Source organism: Geotrypetes seraphini, chromosome 2 (genome assembly GCF_902459505.1).
Source record: "Geotrypetes seraphini chromosome 2, aGeoSer1.1, whole genome shotgun sequence".
In the NCBI taxonomy this organism is placed as follows: Eukaryota; Metazoa; Chordata; class Amphibia; order Gymnophiona; family Dermophiidae; genus Geotrypetes; species Geotrypetes seraphini.
This window is the reverse complement of record NC_047085.1, coordinates 326,774,003-326,796,032: the sequence shown is the minus strand read 5'-3', so window position 1 is coordinate 326,796,032 and position 22,030 is coordinate 326,774,003. Positions and strand designations below refer to the sequence as shown.

The 22,030-nt window shown below is 43.3% G+C and overlaps 1 protein-coding gene and 1 pseudogene across 1 annotated transcript in view; both read right to left on the bottom strand.

Moving 5' to 3' along the window:
• Window positions 1-22,030, bottom strand: part of TOP2B (DNA topoisomerase II beta) — a 639,919-nt gene that overhangs the window by 419,855 nt on the left and 198,034 nt on the right. The window contains 1 exon segment of the mRNA XM_033930173.1: window positions 8,176-8,314. Coding sequence (XP_033786064.1) covers window positions 8,176-8,314 — 139 coding nt within the window.
• On the bottom strand, window positions 10,738-11,735 carry LOC117353804 (annotated as a pseudogene).

Genomic DNA, 22,030 nt, shown 5'->3' with positions numbered 1-22,030 from the left:
TCAAACTCCATTGAAACAGAAGAAAAGAGGAGGGGCACAGGGAACTTCCCTAGCAACAAACCAGATTATGCTCTGCTCTGTAACTTATGACAAAAGAACAATGATTAACATCAATTAAGAATGAACAACAAATTAACCTCTTAAGTAGCTAGGAACCAACCCAAGTGCACCCAGGATAACCCTTCAAAATCCCAAATCCACCCAGGAAGCAGCCATGCCTCTAGTCAAATGTGCTGTGATTGAAATAGGGGGATGTTTCCCACAAGCAATGTAGGAAGAAGAAATTGCCATATGAATCCATCTAGCACATGATGTCTGGAATCCAGCTTGCCTCGTCTTGATACGACTGGTCAGCACAAAAAGGTTGTCAAAGAGACGGGAATCATTAACATAAGAACATAAAAATTGCCGCTGCTGGGTCAGACCAGTGGTCCATCATGCCCAGCAGTCTGCTCCCGCGGCGGCTCTTAGGTCAAATACCAGTGCCCTAATTGAGTCTAGCCTTACCTGTGTACGTTCTGGTTCAGCAGGAACTTGTCTAACTTTGTCTTGAATCCCTAAAAGGGGTTTCTCCTATAACAGCCTCCGGAAGAGCATTCCAGGTATGTACCACTCTCTGGGTGAAGAAGAACTTCCTTACGTTTGTACAGAATCTATCCCCTTTTAACTTTAGAGAATGTCCTTTCGTTCTCCCTACCTTGGAGAGGGTACACAACCTGTCTTTATCTACTAAGTCTATTCCCTTCATTATCTTGAATGTTTTGATCATATCCCCTCTCAGTCTCCTCTTTTCAAGGGAGAAAAGGCCCAGTTTCTCTAATCTCTCACTGTATGGCAACTCCTCCAGCCCCTTAACGATTTTAGTCGCTCTTCTCTGGACCCTTTCGAGTAGTACTATGTCCTTCTTCATGTACGGCGACCAGTGCTGGACGCAGTATTCCAGGTGGGGGTGTACCATGGCCTGGTACAGTGGCATGATTTTCTTAATCATTCCTAGCATTCTGTTTGCCTTCTTTGCTGCCGCTGCGCATTGCGTGGGCAGTTTCATTGATTTATCTACAATACTCCTAAGACTCTTTCCTGGGGGGGGGGGTCTCTCCAAGTACTGCACCAGACATCCTGTTATTTGTGTATAAGATTTTTGTTACCAACATGAATCACCTTACATTTATCCACCTTAAACCTCATTTGACATGTTGTGGTCCATTTCTCAAGCGTGTTTATGTCACATTGTAGGTCTTCACAATCCTTCTGTGTCTTCACTACTCTGAATAACTTCGTATTATCTGCAAATTTAATCACCTCGCTCATCGCAATTTCCAGGTCGTTTATAAATATGTTGAAGAGCACATGCCCAAGCACTCGTAACACTTTTCCAGCCCGAGTATTGTCCATTTACCCCCCACTCTGTTTCCTATCTGCCAACCAGTTTTTAATCCACATGAGTATTTCACCCTCGATTCCATGGCTCGCAATTTTTCGAAAGTCGTTCATGCAGGACCTTGTTGAACACCTTCTGAAAATCCAGATATACAATGTCGACCGAGTCACCCTTGTCTATCTGCCTGTTTACTCCCTCAAAGAAGTGCAGTAAGTTCGTCAAGCAAGATCTTCCTTTGCTGAAGCCATGCTGGCTGGTCCTCATCAGACTATGTCCATCAAGTTGATCAATGATGCGGTCCTTTATCAGCGCCTCTACCATCTTTCCCGGTACCGAAGTCAGACTCACCGGTCTGTAGTTTCACGATCTCCCCTCAAACCTTTCTTGAAGATCGACGTAACATTCGCCACTTTCCAGTCTTCTGGGATCCTTCCTGATTTGATCGACAGATTGGCTATTAGTTGGAGCAGTTCAACTATAACCTTTTCATTTCCTTGATTACCCTCAGATGGATACTGTCCGGTCCCGGGAATTTATCGTTTTTAAGCCTATCAATCTGCCTGCATACCTCTTCTAGACTGACCGTCAACCCTGTCCTCTTCAGGTAGTGGAGCAGGACTTTGTACACATCCAGCCTCCACAAATCTTGTCCTGCTTCACCAAACTGGTGGGTTGAAAAGTGAGTAAAATGAATCTTTTGTCTGACTTGGAAGGCAGAAACCACCTTCGACAGAAAAAGTAGCATCTGCAAAGAAACACCAGACTCCGTAAGCCGGAGGAACGGTTCTGTACAGGAGAGAACTTGCATTTCTAAGATCCTTCTCGCAAAGGCAATGGCAACCAAAAACAGTCTTGACAATAAGGTCCAAGTGGGATGCATACAGCAGGGGCTCATCCAGAGCCTAAGAGACCCCCTTCAGAACAACATTAAGAAATAATTGACGCCATGGAGAAACCGAGTGACATCTGGGTGAGATTGCATACCTCTCTGAACTCAAAAGAGACCAGTTACCTGTACCTTGAGAGATGAGACCGCTAGGCCTTTTTCTAATCCAGCCTCTAGGAATGCTAAATTCACCAAGTTGGAAGTCCTATCAGGCTCCACCTGCACCCTTCCAGATCTTCGCACAAGCCACAAATGTCGCAGGCTTCCTTGCTCTCAGGAAGGTCAAGATGACTACCTCCGAATAACCCTGACAAGTTAAGAGTCATACAACTCAAGAGCCATGCTGTAAGACCAAAGCGATATGAATTCTCAATAGGAAATGGACCCCGACAGAGTAACTTTGGATAAACTGGCAGCCTGAAAGATTTACCTCTTCGGAGATGTATCAGATCAGCATGCCAAGATCAATGAGGCCAGTCCAGAGCTACCAGAATCACCAGCTCCTGGAGGCTCACTATTTTGCAGAAGATACAGTCTATCATGGCACATGGTGGAAACACAGAGTAGGAGCTTGGTGGGCCAGGGCAGAATGAGGACATCCAGTCCTGCACTTCTCGGCTCAGCTCTTCGACTGTAGAAGCAGGCTGCCTTCATGCACTTGGCTGAGGCTATGAGATCCATTTCCAGTCTTCCCCAGGAGCGAACACTCGCTGGGAAATTGACTACTCCTCTGGATCCCACACACCCTGACTGCCTTCCCTGTCAGGAAGGATGTAACTCCTTCAATACCAAACAAATGGTTCTCAATTACAGCAGATTTATAGACCACTTGCTCTCGGATGGGAGTCCATTTGCCCAGAAGAGGGCAACCACAGCAGTGGGATTTCCAGCTGCTCAGGCTGGCGTCAGTCACCCATGAGGAGATTCTGAGGGGCATACCAATCGATAAGGCAATCCGCCATGCTGGCCATCCAAGCTTTTGCCAAAAAGCATCTGTACCTTGAAGGGTAATCTGCTGAGAGTAGCCCTGGAGGCTGAATCGCTACGTAGGCTTTTGTCATTATACCTGGCCCTCTCTCGATTTCCAATTGGAACATGTCAGCAACACGGGAGGGTTTTTCGGAATGCTGACTTTCGATGGCTCCCTCATTTGCCAGCAGGTTTTTCTATTGGATTATTCTTCGGCTTCACTTCAAAGTAAGTCTCTGGTTTTTACCAAGTTTTTTAGCACATGTCTGCGTGGTTGTATTTGTTCGTGTGAGCCTTACATTGTCCCCATTCATGTCTATTGTTGCTCTAATGGAATCGCATGCAGTTTTGGAGAAAGGTTTACCCTACTATGAGTTTTTACTCATCACTCATATCGGCCATCCATTTTCAGTGTTTAAGGATTATACCAGTGGCTTCCCCTTTGCTTTCTGTGCACCACCACGTCCCGGTGGAGTACAAGAATTTTCTCAGTATAAATTTCACCTGTGGTCCTCTTCACTTTCCTTATTTTACTTTTTTTTCCTTGTTTCCTATTCGGGTTTTCCCTGTGTCTATTATATAGATGACCTTTTCCATTAATTCTTTATGTTTTTGGTCATCATTTTATTGTCTCGATACCACCAAAGTCGATGCCGAGACCATGTGCTCAAACCGAGCCGACACCGGAGGAGCCGGTGTCGCCATGATCGGGAGCAATAGTTGTAATTGCTCTCGTAACTGCTCTCACAATTGCTCTTTAACCACCTCAGCAATTGTGTCCTTGAGAGACTGCACCGGTACCGCTTGCTTTTTCCTCGGTACCTTAGGTGCCGCTCTGCGCTCCGGAGATGAGGAGGCCAATGACGAGGCACTCGCCTCTATCGGAGCCGAGCGTTTTTTTAACACGCCTCGAGGTCGGCAGGACTTGACTCACTGCAGTAATGACCTAAAGGATCTGACAGGGAAGAAGGCTTCTTAGCCGGCTTACTCACAGACACCAAGGGAGAATCCTGCGATGTCGAATGGTGCGAAGTCGACTTCGGTGTAGACTCCGACACCGGTACCAATGCCAAGTCTCCTTCCATAGCGGGCCTGAATAATAATTGCTGCTGGATCTGTCAGTTTCAAAGTGTCCTTTTCTGAAGAGAAGAACAACGAGAACAGAATTCAGCCTTATGGTCCAGCCCGAGGCACTGAAGGCACCAGCGATGGGGGTCCGTGAAGGAAATCGGATGATTACACCGTCCGCACTTCTTAAACCCTGTAGATGGTCGTGACATCAAAGAGAAAACAGCCTCAGCCAAGTCAAAAGTCGAGGCTCAAGGCTGAAAAGAGGCCCCGCCGGGCCGCGTGCATACAAGTGAAAAAGTATATTTTTTATTTTTTTTTTTTTACTTTAAATAAAAGAAAAAGAAATAAGGATTAAATCCTAAGAAAAAAGAAGTACCGTGCGAGCGAGAACGCAGTGAAAAAGACGCAAGTCAAAAAAGAGCAACTGACTAGCTCCGCGGAAACGAAATAACTGACGGACCGTGTGCCTCCATCGGGCGGGAAGGCACTCATGCATGCGCGATGCAGGCATCAAGAACTTTCTAAGTTCTTAGAGTGGTCCGTACCGAGGGCTCCGTGGTGACGTCACCCATCAGTGAGAAGATATGCCTGCTTGTCCTGGGATAAAACATTGAATGAAAATCAAAAACACCGAATTAAAAAAAAAAAAAAAAAGTGAGCAGAACAAAAATATTCCTTCCAGCTTGCGCTCAGAAGGGAAAAACCACAGGTGGCAGTACAGCTCAGTGAAGTTGGAGGGCCACAGAAAAAAATCTGGAGTGGATTCCTTCTACAGATGGCTCGCTGGAATGGGGAGATAACCCGCTTGTCTAGAATGACATACTATTGCATAAATTTGCAACATAGATGTATGAATGAACCAACCTGCAATGTGCAACTAGCACAGACACATAAGGCCTCCAAAGCTCAATAAATCAGTACTTTATTAGTAAGTTAATCATACAGGTTCATTCAACTGACAGAACTACTCCAGTTCCAGACTACAGAGGTATCTGAGGCAGAAAGCAGGTGAACTGCAGAATGCACAGGGCGAGCAGTATGGACTCCTGTGTATATTAACAGAAATAAGATTATGCAGGTAAGAACCTAATCTTTCATTCTGTTACATATACACAAGAGTCCATACATTAAGTGATGTACCAAAGCAGTGCTAAATGTCTAGGGAGGGACAGATGAGCCTGCCCGCAAGACTGAGGACCCAAAAGCGGTGTCCTCTCGAGCTGCCACGTCCACTCTGTAGAACTTTGTAAAGGTATGGAGAGCAGACCAAGATCTCTTCGAGAGCAATTGCCCAGGACTCCGCCCATGAAGATGCCACACTTCTGAGCAAATGAGCTTTGACAGAAATAGGCCACAGCCAATGTACACTGACAAAATTGCCTTGCAAATCCATCTGGCAATAGAAGTCTCAGAAGCTGGTCTGCCTAGTCTGAACTGACTAGTTAGCACAAAAAGATAGTCGGAAAGGCAGGACTCATTTGTCCTTTCCAGGCAGTGAAGTAGAACTCTTCTCACAAGTAGCCTCTGCAATATCTCATCTTGCTTGTTCAAACCCATAGGAGAAAAAGCAGTTAAACAAATCTCTTGCTTGACATGAAAAGCTGACACAAACTTTGGTAGGAAATAAGGTACTGTGCGCAGAGAAATCCTAGCCTCCAAGATCCTTAGGAAGGGCGCTCTGCAAGAAAGAGCCTGCAAATTCTGATATCAGTCTTCATCATGAATACCGTCTTCATCGTGATATACAGAAGAGACACCTCATGGAGAGGCTTGTATGAAGGCTTAGACAGGCCTTTCAGAATGATATTAAGATTCCAGGACAGAAATGGTTGGTGTACAGGAGGTTGCATTCTGAGCATTCCTTCAAGAACCAGGTCACATCATGATGAAATGCTAGAGACCTTTTCCTCCTCAAGCCCGGAAGCATGAGAGGCCTGCCACCTGGACCTTGAGAAATGCCACTGCTAGGCTCTTGTCTAATCCAGCTTGAAGGAATGCCAGGATCACAGAAATCGGTGCCATAAAAGGCTCAACCTGATATTTGATGCACCAGAGCTGGAAAGCATTCCAGACTTTCGTGTAGGTTGCAAACCTTGACTGCTTCTTTACTCAGATAGTAGCAATAGCTACTTCAGAATAGCCATTGAGGGTCCAGGCCATCTGCTCAATAGCCATGCTGTAAGACCAAAGTGATCTGGGTTCTCCATGGGAATTGGACCCTGACTTAGAAGATCTGCATGCATTGAAAGCTTGAGGTATCTATCTCATTGGAGATGTAGAAGATCCGCATACCAGAGCCGGCGGCTACCAAGATCACAAGTACCTGTTGATATGCGATTCTGAAGTTGATCTGGCCCACCATGGATTACAGGGGAAATACATATAGAAGCCTCTCTTCAAGCCAGGGTTCAACAGTGTCCAACCATGTGCTTCCCAGTTCGCCTCTTCAGCTGTAAAAACATTTCACTTTTGCATTCTTGGCTGATCCTATCAGGTCCATCTTTGGCCTTCCCCAACGTTGCACAATGAGGCTGATTGCTCTTTGGAACAGGGACCACTCCTGTATGTTTTCCAATCCCGCTACATGGGTTGCTGAGTGCCTGAAGATGGGCTTCCGCCCAATGAAACAACATCTGAGCCTCCAGACATAAGGGAGCATTTCTGGTGCCTCCCCTGTCTATTCACATAAGCTACCGCAATGGTATTGTTAGAGAACACTTGGACTGCCTTTCTTTCCAGGTACTGTTCCAACGCCCTCAGCCCTAGGCAAATGACTCAGAGTTCCAGGAAATTTATAGATCACTTCCTCTGGAATTGGTCGTTAGGGTCACCCATGAGGAGATTCACAGGGGTAAGCCCTTGAAGCCATCAATGCAAGCTATTCCCCACACTCCCTGTCAAAGGAAGCTGCCACTGTACGAAATGCTTCTGTGGGGACCACCTAGAGATCAGATCACCCTGGATAGGGCGCATATGCACCCTCTCCCAGGGAACTGCCCTCCAGTGCTGCCACCACTGAAGCCCAGCACCTGAAGGTAATACCAGGCTGTGCGATTTGGAAAGAAAATAATAAAAATATTAATAAAGCAGTTCAGAACACCTCTCCTTGGTTCACTTGCAGAAGGAAAAACGGAAGAGTGAGCTATACTACACTGGTGAAGGAGGAGGAGCTGAAAGATGTGATTGATATCCTTCTGCAAGTGGTTCGTGAGCATGGATTGATGACTGAATGTACAGACTCTTTGTTTATATGTAACAGAATGCTATTTAACAAGCGCTAACCTTCAGTAAATGATCCCACAATAAATAAATAGGTCCCATTGAAATTAATGGAGTCTGTATACAGATATTAGGCATTAGTGCATGTTGAATTTTAGTAAACATGGCCCAAGAACTAAAATTATATAACTACAAATATAAGCCAAATATACAGGTTTACACTGATTTGCCACCAAGGTGCTATTTTACCAAAGTGACTTCTATTTTCACTTCTGTGTGGAGATGAAATACATTAGCTCTTTCAGTGTCATACAGATGCTGAAATCATAGTGCATTTGACTTTGGCTCATCTAATACGGTTTCCATGCATCACGAATGTCATCAGAACTGAACAGCAGAAAAAAGGGGGGGGTTCATTTTATACTCTATCCAAAATTTAGGAATGATTACACTAGGGGGTAGGGGAGGGACATTAAGGTGGGCAGACTAGATGGGCCGTGGGCCCTTATCTGCCGTCTATTTCTATGTTTCTATGTTTCTATCAAACTATGCCCTGTATAAAATATTAAATAAAGGCTTAACACCTAGGTGTAGAGAAATAAAATTAATGTAAACATTTACTTAAAAAGGAAACTTAATTAGATCTTACCAGCATCATTTGCATCATCTAATTTTGGAATGCCTTTGATTTTACTGTGCTTCACAGATGAACACTTCTTATTCAGCTGAGTTTGAGCTTTGAATTTGACCCAGTTTAGAATACTCTCTACTATACCACAGTTAGATGCCTATTAAAAGACAGACAATAATTAGGATAATGCACAACAGATGAACATTTTTATGTATTAAATATTTCATTAAAATCTAGCTCTGAATTGATAGGACAGGTCAGCAAATTGCTCTACACCACGAAAAAAAGATTCTATCAGTACAGGAAATAGATTTAAAAAAAAATATATATATATATATATATATATATATATATATATATTTTATTTGTTTAGTTTTATATATATATATATATATATATATATATATATTTGTTTAGTTTAGTTTAGGTGGTAATAACGACTACATTTTGAATTGCTCTCTCTGTGTAACTGTACGCAAGTCAGTAAATTAGGGAACAGTCTGAATTACTTCTAATATTGCATAAATCAGTGTATTATGATCAATATCCAAAACCTAAATTCAGACTAAATTTTCATAAAGAATCATAAATAACTATATTGCAGTGTTCTCCCCAGAAATTTTTTCCAGCTGGGTGGCATGAAAAAGTAGTCGGGTGGGGTGCGGAATGGGGAAATTTGGTTGTGGAGAAAATTAAATGTGTACTATTTTTATTAAATTATTATTATTTTCCAATGCTCAATATGACTTCCTTTTTTAAGGTTTAACACTTGTGCCAGAATATTTTTACTAAATTTAAGAAGTATCCAATTCTAGAAGTGAATAATTAGATATTCGTCCTCTTTCAAATTGTACAGAGGTTTTAAAAAGGGAAATGTGTTAATGAAGTCATTAGGTTCAATCTAACCATTTATTTCTGCATGAATTTAAACAACTAAAAAAAAAAAAAGGGTAAATATAGCTCATCCAGTCATACATGAAATGGCTTTACAGCACCTCTAATAATGCTTTGATCACTAGGTTCCTTCCTGAGGTCTCACTAAGGATATGAAATAGATGCGATCCCCACTTCCAGACCTCTTCCACATAATTTATGGAGAGGTGTTACTGAGCCTTGAAAGAGACCTGTGTGACTGATCTTTGTCTGCTACTTTTTTATTTTGCTATAGTGCAAAATGAGAGCTAGGGCAAAACAGTTTAGGTAAAGATGCAGGTAATAATTAGCAATGTATTAAAACTATTTTATTTTTATTTGCTTATAATGTCATTTGAAAACTGCTTGATGTTAATACAACTTTAATTTAATTCTTTATAGTGTGTGTGTGTGGGGGTGGGACAACACCTACATCAACAGTAAAGTTAGAATAGGGTCATTAAATCCAGTGGCATACCTAGTATATACGACAGCCAGTGCTGATCATTTTTTAACAACCCTCTCCTCTATATAAAAAAAGCTATTTTTAGTAATAATCCATGAGTCACACAACAAAGGTGCACCTAGGAAAAGGCAGCATCTTAAACACTGCAGTGAGCTCTAGAACACCAACACGCATTGTAAAACTAAACAAGCCAGATCCTGCACAGTCAATTGGTCCTGTACAGTCAATGCCATCAGAAAACCATGTCCTTTTCATACACACGGAACAGAGATACACCCTAGCCAATATAGAATAATCATAAACTAAAAATAGAAATAAGTAGACAAATGTTAAACTGAACCAAGAAACCAGACTCTGCATACAATGAAATACCACAGAAACAGTGACACGTCCCCTAATACTGTGCAAAATATAAAGACAGTAGATATAAATTTGAAAAAACTGCTACATAACAATCATCACTTTAAAAATTAACAAATAGAAATAAAACAAATGAGATAAGAAAATACCATTTTATTGGACTAATCCATTTTTCAATTAGCTTTCAGAGGTCAAATCTTTCTTCAAGACAGTACAGTATACAGCTGTTATGGTATCCTGTCCTGACCTAAGGAAAGGGATTTAGTCCTCCCAAAATTACCTTATTTCCATTTCCTATTTATAAACTTTAATCAATACAGTTACAGTTATTCTACGTAAAGCAACAAAAAATTTTTTTTCTACCTTTTGTCATTTCTGCTTTAGTCATCTTCTCTTCGCTTTCTTCTTTCTATTCAGCATTTGTTCTCGCTCCCTTCCATGCAACATTTGTCCTCTCTCTTTGCCCCTTCCACCCAGCCTATGCCCTCTCTCTCTACCTCTTTCCATCTACTGTCCACCCTCTTTGCCCTTTCCATCCAGTGTCCGCCCTCTCAATGTTCCATATGGCATCTTCCCTCTTTCTATGTCCCTTTAATAAACTGTGCCCTTTCTCTCCTTTGTACACGATTCATTTCAGCTTCACCCCCTCTCCATTTTTTGTCCCCAACCCCTCCCCTATGCTCTGGCATCTCTCTCTTCTCCTTTCCTTCCTTCCTTCCCATTCCACCCCATGGTCTGGCATCTCTATCTCCTTCCCTTCTCTCCCCCCTCTCCAGCATCTGCCTCCTGTCTTTCCCCTTTGGTCCAGGCCTCTCTCTTTCTCTCCGTCTTTCTTCTGTGAGGAAATCATGTTGATCTTGAACACTGAATAATTCTTCCACATTCTCCATATCACAGTACTGTAGTCTGGTGCAGCAGACTGCTTTGGCACTATTACATGGGTAATAGTAAATTCATTATGCATCAGCTTTCCACAGAGAATGCCACAAGTCTCTATTTCTTGTGCTGTGTTTACCTCTGCCAGCAGCAGAAACTTATGAGACAGATCCCTTGGCAATATTAAACTTCGGAGCCCTTTGAAAATCTGGTTCTGTATGGCTGCAGGCTTTAAAGCTCTGTTTACTGGAGGAGACTGTCCAGCATACATAGTAGTTGCATCACTCTTAAGGATCTGATCAGAGATTACATTAGACAAGGTGGTATTTTTAGGCATGGAAAAACAGGACATGTTCTCCTCAATCTGCTCAGATGCCTTCAAATGTCCTTTAATGTTCATCTGATCTCGGGCTAAATCTTGCCTCCTGAGCTGATCTTCAAATTAGTTGAAATGTTGCTGCCACATCTGTACAATTCGCTTCTTTTCTTCTTCGATCATTTGCTGCTGCTCAAATTTCTGTAGGTATTCATTCTGCAGTTTGTTCCTGCCTTGGGTGTGTTCCTGGTATTCCATTCCGTACTTCTTTAAAATAGTTTTCTTTAACTCATCTGTTTGGGGAAAGGCCACATCCTTCAATTTCTTCATATCATCTTGTTTCTCTGGTACAGCACACTGCCGATAGTCTCGATGATTAGGGAGTTTTTCTACAAACAAGATTATAAACTTGTTATAAAGAACAAATACATTTTCCAGGTTTTCCTCCTCTAAATATACAGCTGCCATCCGTTCCATATCTACCCCGGATCAGAAGTAGTGGCGTGGATTACTGCCCTCATTGATTGTGACATTGCAGCCAAGTTTACTTAAAGCGTGCATCCGCTCTTCAGGACTCAAGGTTATATCTGTATGGTCAGGCATTGCTGCCAGTTTCTTCAGTGAGCCAACAGAAAAAAGCTGCTCCATATTGGCTTCTTTTTGAAAATTTTCATATTCACATCATCTTCCCAATCCTTCTATCCTTGGAAGTATTATCTTCTTGATTTTCCCTTTCTTGTCAAGAGCCTGCTGCGAGGCACAGGATCCCGCACGCGACCGCAGAACGGCTTTGCCTCGAGCTGTTTCTAGGCAAACTGGGACACTTCTCCTGCCTCAGTGAAGAGAAACGCGTATTTTCACAGCTTGAATTCCCTCAACACCTTTCCCCTTCTCATGTCTAGGTCTATTTTTGAGAGGCGCGCACATCTGGTGGTTCCTGTCAGTGGGAGAAGCTGGCACGGTCTGAACCCCCATGGGCAGGAGAGCAGAGTGAGAGCCATATCAGGCGTGGGCTGCAGTGAGAGCCGTTTTGGGCCACATGCAGCCCGTAGGCCATATGTTGTGCAAGGCTGGACTAAGGCAAGTTGTAAGCTTCCCTCTAACACTGACCTATCTTCCATAGGTCAGCGATGGAGGGAAGATTACAACTTGCTGCTCTTCCTTGCTTCGGGCCTTCCTCGTTGCCAGATCCTGCCTTCATTGAAACAGAAAGTAGGCAGGACCTGGCAGCAAGGAAGGTCCGAAACAAGCAAGAGCAAGTTGTAAGCTTCCCTCCATCGCTGACCTGTCTCCCGCCTTAGCCTGTAGCGAACCAGTGCTCTGGGGCTCTAACGTGTGTGTGCCGGCTTCCTTTCTCTCCCCCCCCCCCCCCCGGGACGTGACTTCCAGTTTTGGAGGGAAGAGAAAGGAAGCCGGCATGCACATGTTAGAGCCCCGGAGCATGAGTTCAAGTCGCTTACTGGCGTTAAAATTTTATTTAAAAAGTCAGGCTCCTGCGATCCAGGCTGTGCCAAGTCAGCCCGGGAAATCTCCAAGCCAGTGAGAAGGTTTTTTAAAAAAAAAAAATGTTGAGCAGCGGCAGCAGCAGCAGCATGATTGCGATCGAGATGACAGCCGGGCAGTCATCTAAATTAGCCAGGCGGAGTGCCCAGCTAAAAGGCCCTAGGGAGAACACTGATATTGTGAAAAGGCATAAGAACATAATTGCCATAGTGGGACAGACTGAAGGTCCATCAAGCCCACTATCCTGTTTCCAACAGTCCCAAGTACCTAGCTATTTGTAATTCTAAGGGAAAGGGCTTTGATAAATATGTTAGCAAATAAGGGATAAGTTTAACCAATATGCCTAGTACTCATGTCTATATTGAAACATAGAAACATGATGGCAGATAAAGGCTTAATGACCCATCTAGTCTGCCCATCCGCAGTAACCATTATCTCTTTCTCTCTCTTGCGGATGGGCAGACTAGATGGGTCATTAGGCCTTTATCTGCTATCAGTTGTACAAAGCTGAAGAAATTACTCATCTTTTTCTGCATAACCACTACAGCCAAACCTGTACTGCCACTTATTCTAGGCAACCTGCAAACACCATCACCACCATCCCTCCCCTGATATACCTGACTGCAAACTAAAGCCCTCTTTATTTCATGCAGGTCACTGCAAGTTATCTCTCCTTTTCTTGCAATTTACCATTCAGGTACAGTAACATAGTAACACAGTAAATGATGGCAGATATAAAAACCTGAACGATTCATCCAGTCTGCCCATTAGTTATTCTCATTAACGACCGTGTTTTGTATATCTAGCCCTTAGTAGCTACCGATTCTCATCTACTCTTTCCACTCCATTCAGAGATAGTATAAAGTAGAAATTCACATACCTCACATGACTATGTTTAAATCATGACTATGTTTAAATCAAAACACTAATCTGTTTTTACTTAGCTTGGTCTTCCCTCTTCTCCTCTACCTCCTTCTAGCATGTTTGAATTTTGTCAGTCTTGTTTTCTACCATATCTGCTAGTATGCTATTACAGGTGTTCACTATCTTTTCAATAAAGTACCATATCCTCTGAATCTCTCCTTCATCCAACTTCCTATCATGCCTTGTCTTTGAGCTTTTATCCTATGGAAATGCTACCTTGCATTTCCATGCAAAAAGTGTTCAATAAAGTGATTGAATAAATACTGTAGTCCAGAAGAGGTGGCAGTCAAAAATACATTCCAACATTAAATATAGTAGAAGGGACACAGAAAAAATTTGGAGTGGATTCCTTCTGCAGATGGCTCGTGGCCATGGGGAGATAATCCACTTATCTAGAATGACACCTATTGCACTAGAAGGCGTTGTCTCAATTCTGACACAGCAACTTAAGCTCCATTTTGTTATATAAGAATATAATTGCCATACTGGGGGAGATCAAAGTCCATCAAGCCCAATATTCTGTTTCTAACAGTGGCTAACCCAGATCCCAAGTACCTAGTTAAATCCCATGTAGTAAAAAAGAGATTTTGTATTTACTCTGTTAAGCTCTTTTCCAGTAGATAGGTGAGAGTCTAGACAAGTGGGTCCCCATGGACACGTACCACTACAGAAGGAATCTAGTTCAGATTTTTTTCCCATGTCTCTTCTGTACTTCACTAACCTACAGTTATTAACCAAGCACCAACGGCCACAAACCAACATGAATTAGACACCCCCATACAAATCAAGGTCATAAATAGCTGATCTGCTCAAAGGAGTAACATATCGGCTGCAAACAGCCAGGAAAACCTCAAGGGAGCTCAAAAACTACTCCTGTCAAAAAGAACATAAGAACGTAACAATTGCCGCTACTGGGTCAGACCAGTGGTCCATCATTCCCAGCAGTCCACTCACGCGGCGGCCCTCTGGTCAAATACCAGTGCCTTGAGACTAGCCCTACCTGCATACGTTCTGGTTCAGCAGGAACTTGTCTAACTTTGTCTTGAACCCCTGGAGGGTGTTTTTCCCTATGACAGATTCCGACAGAGCGTTCCAGTTTTCTACCACTCTCTGGGTGAAGAACTTCCTTATGTTCGTATGGAATCTATCCCCTTTCAACTTTAGAGAGTGCCCTCTCATTCTCCTTACCTTGGAGAAGGTGAACAACCTGTCCTTATCTACTAAATCTATTCTCTTCAGTACCTTGAATGTTTCGATCATGTCCCCTCTCAATATTGTCTGTTTGAGGGAGAAGAGGCCCAGTTTCTCTAATCTTTCACTGTACGGCAGCTCCTCCAACCCCTTAACCATCTTAGTCACTCTTCTCTGGACCCTTTCGAGTAGTACTGTGTCCTTCGTCGTGTACAGCGACCAGTGCTGGACACAGTACTCGAGGTGAGGGCGCACCATGGCCCGGTACAGCAGCATGATAACCTTCTCCGATCTGTTCGTGATCCCCTTCTTTATCATTCCTAGCATTCTGTTCGCCCTTTTTGCAGCCGCTGCACATTGCGTGGACGGCTTCATCAACTTGTCGATCATAACTCCCAAGTCTCTTTCCTGGGAGGTCCTCCAAGTACTGCCCCGGACATCCTGTATTCATGTATGAGATTTTTGTTAACTACATGCATCACTTTACACTTATCCATGTTGAACCTCATCTACCATGTCGATGCCCATTCCTCAAGCCTGATTATGTCACGTTGCAGATCTTTGCAATCCCCTGTGTCTTCACTACTTTGAATAACTTTGTATCGTCCGCAAATTTAATCACCTCACTCGTCTTACCAATGTCCAGATCATTTATAAAGATGTTGAAGAGCACGAGTCCAAGCACCGAGCCCTGTGGCACTCCACTGGTGACGCTCTTCCAGTCCAAGTATTGTCCATTTACCCTCACTCTCTGTTTCCTATGATCCAGCCAGTTTTTAATCCACGTATTTCACCCTTGGTTCCATGGCTCGCAATTTTCCTAAGTAGTCGTTCATGCGGAACCTTGTCAAACGCCTTCTGAAAATCCAGATATACAATGTCGACCGGATCACTCTTGTCTATCTATCTGTTTACTCCCTCAAAGAAGTGCAGCAAGTTTGTCAAACATGATCTGCCTTTGCTAAAACCATGCTGACTAGTCCTCATCAGCCCGTGTCCATCAAGGTGATCAATGATGCGGTCCTTTATCAGCGACTCTACCATCTTTCCTGGTACCGAGGTCAGACTCACTGGTCTGTAGTTTCCCGGATCTCCCCTCGAACTTTTCTTGAAGAGTACACCAAGTAGAAAACTGTGTCCACTTCTGTGGAAGCACTGCTGTGTAGAAGGTTTTCTGGATGCATCCAAAATGAGCTGGAGAAGATCAGAAAAATCAGTATCTGCTGAGGTCATCCCGAGAGGTACTAAGCTGTCAGGTGCAAGGACTGGAGATTGGGAAACATCAAATTTGATGATGAAAGCATAATGTCTTACGCAGATGACATTTTGCTCCTCATCTCCACAACCAACAATCAGTCAGATGTCACCAACAAAGTCTCAACCAATATTGAAAGAATCCAAAATTGGGCAACAATCCACAAGCTAAAACTAAACCAAACCAAAACCAAAATCTTATACTTCTACACAGTCCAATAGACAGAATCGACAAGCATCACTCGCCGATCGGGCCACACCCTCGCTGTCGATAAAACATCTAAAATCCTAGGCTGCATTCTTGATTGCACGCTAACCACGAAAGCTCAAATCTCTAACATCCAGAAAAAGTCCCTCTTCATCATGAGACAGCTTAGACTCAGACCACACTTTCATCAGTATCACTTTGCTCTGATTGTACAGTCAATGATCCTACCACAGCTGCCTTACTGTAAAGCTGCCTACATGGGAATCAACACCACACTGATCCATAAAATGCAACTCATACAAAACACAGCTGTAAGACTAATTTTCAACTTGAAAAAATATGACTCAATATCAGCCTTCATCAAACTACTATACACTGGTTATCCATTCCTTCGTGAATAAAATGTAAAACTTCATATATCATATACCAAATAATACACGAAAACTCAGCAGCTCCACTCATCCAACTCTTCTCAAAGGCATGGTCTACCTCCCACAGAACCCTTAACAGGATCCTACTAAACTTCCTTCAACAAAGAATCTCCAATACAAACAAATTTTTCACTCCATCCTTACCTTCCTAGGGGTGAAAACCTGAATGACCTCACTGAAATGATCAGAACGGAACCCAACTACACCACATTCCAGGAAAAACTGAAAACCTACCTCTGACACTTTAATTCTCTGTTCTTCCCCTGCCCCAATGTTCCCCCCATGTCTCCTCCCCTTCTCTCCCTGTCTCTTTCCGTTCCCTCTTACTTCTCTTTGTAAGTCGCCTTGAGCCTGCTTAGGTATGTGCGACACAGAAATAGAAGATTAGATTAGATGTAAAAGAGATCCTTGAATCTGTGTGAGAAGAGATAGAAAGATCTGCAGGGGTATTGGTTCCTTGAGATTGAGCTGAAGTAGAATGGAGAACCACGGTTGTCTGGGTCACAGAGGGCCTATGAGGAACATGGTGGCCAATTCTTGTTTGAGCTTGACTAGCGCCTTAAGAATGAGAGGAATTGGTGGAAATGCATAAAGGAATTTGTGCGTCCAATCCAGAAAAAGAGCATCTGCCTCTAGATGTTGCGGATTGCCTGGAGCAGAATTGAGGCAGCTTGTGGAGTCCCCCAAAGAGAGAATATCTGATGCAAGACTGTGGAGTTGAGCGACCACTCGTGTGGCCAGAGAAATCTGCTGAGTTTGTTGGCAAGAGAATTCTTCTTTCCCTGAATATAAATTGATTTGAGGAATATGTTGTGATCAATAGCCCAGTGCCAAATTTTCTTGGCCTCCTGATTGTTTATGTAATACAATGCCACCTGATTGTCCGTGCATAATAGGCCTTAATTGGCTTTAATGTGCTAAAAAGTCTTGAAAGCACTGCGAATGGCCCCGAGTTCTAAGAGATTGATGTGGAATTGTTGCTCTTGGGCAGACCAGTGACCCTGTGTACAAAGACCATACAGATGAGTGCCCCAAGCATACTTGAACTTTCTGATGTGGAGGGATTTGAAACAAAAACCCTCTGGAAAGATTTGAAGAGTTCATCCACCACTGCAGAGATTGACAAAGTGAAGAAGTATCTGTAATCTCCTGTAAGAGTGGGTTGAGAGTTTGAGACCATTGACATGCTAGAGACTACTGAGGTGTCCTGAGATGAAGTCTTGCAAAGGGGGTAACATGGACCGTGTATGCCATGTGGCCCAGTAGTACCTCGTCTGCCTGATTGATATGAAGGGAAGGTGATAAACCTGGTTGCAAAGCTGAATCAAATTGTCTTGTCTTTGCTGAAGGGAGAAATGTCCTGAGTTGAATGTGTCAAGCAGGGCTCCTATGAATTGTAGAGTTTGAGAGGGTTGAAGTTGAGATTTCGGGAACTTGACATTAAACCCCAACTGCTAAAGCAAGAGGATTGTTGACTGTGTTGCTGAGAGCACTCTTTGAGGATTGGCATCTTTTATTAGCCAATCATTGAAATAAGGATAAACCTGAAGACCTTGAGCACTTAAAGCCTATGCCACTACCACCAGGCACGTTGTGGGAACTCTGGGTGAGGATGCCAGACTGAATGGAAGAACCTTGTTCTGAAAGTGTTGCTGGGCTATTTGAAATCTGAGGAATTTCCTGTGGGCAGGATTAATTGGAATATTGGTATAAGCTTATTTTAGATCCAGAGAACATAGCCAATCATTCTGATCTAAGAGGGGATATAGAATTGCCAAGGACAACATGCAATGAATTTGTTCAGACCCCTAAGGTCTAAAATTGGACATAGACCTCCCATCTTCTTTGGGATAAGAATATACCTCGAGTAAAACCCACAATTCTTTTGACCAGGAAGGACAGTCTCTAAGGCATTCAAAAGAAATAGAATTGATTCTATCTCCTGAAGAAGGGACATCTGCTGAGGGTTTAAATAAGACTCTCTTGGAGGATGATCTGGAGGTGTACTGATGAAAAGAGAGTAACCCTCCAGAATGACTGAGAACCCAGAGGTCTGTTATCAGCGCCCAATGTGGATGGTATAATTGGAGCCGACCTCCGATTGGCTTAGAGAGAGGCTAAGAGAGAGGAACAGCTGCTATGCTCTCCATGAGCCCATCAAAAAGACTGAGTAGGTTTTTGAGGAACTGCTGGTTGAGAAGAAGAGACAGAAGGTTTGGCAGAAAAACACCTCTGGTATAAAGGTGGTTTAGCTGACTGAAGCTGAGGGAGGCTTAAACTTGGTTTTAACCAAAGGATTCCAATTCTTTTCATGGTCAGTTAGTTTTTGTGTGGCTGCCTCAATGGAATCACCAAACAGCTCTTCTCCCAAACAGGGAATATTAGCTAATCTGTCTTGAAGGTTGATGTCCATATCAGAGACTCTCAATCATGCCAGGTGTCTCATAGCCACTGACATGTCTCGTACGAAGAGAGACTGAACAAATTGCAGCTCTACACTCTTGAGGAACGTAGGAAGAGGGAGACATGATCGAAACATTTAAGTACCTCACGGGACGTGTCGAAGTGGAAGATGATATTTTCTTTCTCAAGGGACCCTCGGCCACAAGAGGGCACCCGCTCAAACTCAGGGGCGGAAAATTTCATGGCGACACCAGAAAGTATTTCTTCACAGAGAGAGTGGTTGATCATTGGAACAAGCTTCCAGTGCAGGTGATCAAGGCAGACAGCGTGCCAGACTTTAAGAATAAATGGGATACCCATGTGGGATCCCTACGAGGGTCAAGATAAGGAAATTGGGTCATTAGGGCATAGACAGGGGGTGGGTAAGCAGAGTGGGCAGACTTGATGGGCTGTAGCCCTTTTCTGCCGTCATCTTCTATGTTTCTATGTTTCTATGGCATAGCTGAAGACTAGATGATAACTCGAAGGCATCATAAGCAGATCTCACCAAATACTTTTTGGTTTGGGAAAGAGTGTGAAAGATGTGAAATTCCTGAAGACGATGTGTAGGAATATATTTATCAAAAGAAGGTAGTTTCAGTACAAGATGTTTCATGTAACAGGATATGTAGAAATTGTAATTAAGGACCCTGTTCGCCAACATGGAATTTTGATAAAGGCGACGTCCAAACTTGTCCATAGTTTGGCCTTCATGCCTTGGTGGCGCTGAGGCATTGACTTTTGAAGCAAAGGATTTTTTTTAAAGTTGATTCCACAACTAATGATTGATGCTGAACTGTGGTTTATCAAACTCCAGAGAAGAAATGATTCTATAAATAGAATCCAGCTTTCTGGGAGCCACTGTAATAGTCAAGGGCGTTTCCCAATTTTTGTGAAGAGTCTCTTTAAAAATACCATGCAATGCTAATTTAAGGAGCTCTTTGGGAAGCTCATCATAGTCCAAAGCCTCTAAATATTCAGCATTGAAGGCAGAGTCAGCTTCCACTTTAACAGGTAGGTTTTTGCCTAACTGCTTAATAAATGTAGTAAAAGACAATCTTTTGGTAGGAGATTTGTTTTTGACAGAGATTTCTGAGGAAAGGGTTCTGAAGGGGTATCATAAGCCTCAGTTGCAGAACCAGAGAGATCAGAGTCTGTTTCAGACTGTAAATCAGTCATAAAGCAGCTTGCAGTATTGCTCAGACTGGGCCGGTACCGAGGGAGTTGATGCTGGTTCCTGAAATTTGAAAATATCACCCAGCTCCCTTTAGAAAAACTCATCGAGCTTTTCCTGGAAAGAAAGCACCGGTACCTCTGGCTTATCTGCCGATATCATCGGTGCTGCAGCTTGCCTCACAGAGGGTGACCTCGACGAGGATGCACAACTCGAAGGAGAGACAAGCCATAAAAGAGGGCAACACTGCTTGGTCTGCATCAAGGGACTCTATGCTGATGCGACCTGTGACACTTGTTGGGAAGCTGATAGCTTCTTAGCTGGCTTATCCCAATACCAATGTTGATGTTGAGTCTTCGATGTCGATAGTCTTATTGATGTCCATGGCAGCCCCGAACAATTTCTCCTGCTGAAGTCTACGGTTTATAAATCAAGCGCTTCTGCAAGGTGGAACACCAGGCACAGGTTTCCACCTGGTGTTCAGGCCCAAGACACTGCAAGCACCAACTATGTGGGTCGATGAGGGAAATAGGCCTCCGACACCTGCAGCACTTTTTAAAATCCATTAACAGTCTACACTGTTAATCCATGGGATGGGAAAGACCACGTTAGCAAGATTAAACTCAATTGATGAAGAGAAAACAGACCCTCAAAGGACAAAGCCCACAAAGAAAGAAAAATCTCTCTTCTTTTTAACCAACAAAAAGATAAAAACAAAGGAAATAGAGAAAAACCAGAAAAATTACAGAAAGCGTGAAGGCAAGGCAAAAAAACTGAACAGAGTTCAGAAAACACAATTCTTTGCTCAGTGGAAAACAAAAAACTGAGGAACCACAAGCCTAAGTCAGGCGGGAAGGCACTCTTGCATGAGCGGTGCGGGTAATCCCAAAATTTCTAAAAACTTAACTTGGCGACACACTTTTTAAACTAGCCGTACAGGGCTCTGTGAATGACTTTCACCCACAAATGAGAATATTCTGCCTGCTTGTCTTGGGATAATAATTCTTATGAGCTTGTCAAGGATGCATTAAGTCAGTCCAATAAAAAGTATCATTACAACTTATTTGTGGACCATTTTTTTCTATATTAAATACTTTACACTTCTTCTTGCCTAACAGATTGTTTACAAAACACAAGGAGACAAAAATATCTAGTTTGTCAAACTAAGGCTCTAAGGGCCAGATTCTCAAAACTTACCGTGCCCTTAACGATGGTCTTTAAACTGGTTCCAGCTGGTTTGGTATGCCAGTATTTTACCGATCACCACAATGGCTCACTGTGGTCTTTTCTGAGCTTCCTAGCAGTCTCCGACTCTGCCATGCAAATGTAGTACAACGAGGTCATTAATATTAAAATGGTAGTAAAATGGGCTCATTAATATTTAAAGGAGCACTTCGGACAATTCTCTATCAACAGGCGATTTCCTAACCTCGTTGTGCCACATTTGCGGACAAAATTTTCAGGTAGGGTCTGAACTGTTGTAGCCTTGCTTTCTGATCAATGCCTGAGCGCTGATTGGCTCATGCACTGACAGAAAAGTAAGGCTTGATAGCTCAGACACCTACACACACAAATTAAAAAGAGACACCCCTGCTTCCTCCCTTCTACCACTCCTTGCACCTTTAAATTCAAGGACAGCAGGATGGATGGCCATTCCCTCGTGCCGCCGGGGTACCCTGCCCCCCTGCACCTTTAAATTCAAGGATAGCAGGAGGGCTGCCTACTCCCTCAGGCCAGCAGGCCCACCTCTTCAAAATGGCAGGCCTTCCCCTTCTCAGTGCATCTTGGGACACACCAAAGAGGGGCCTAATACTCC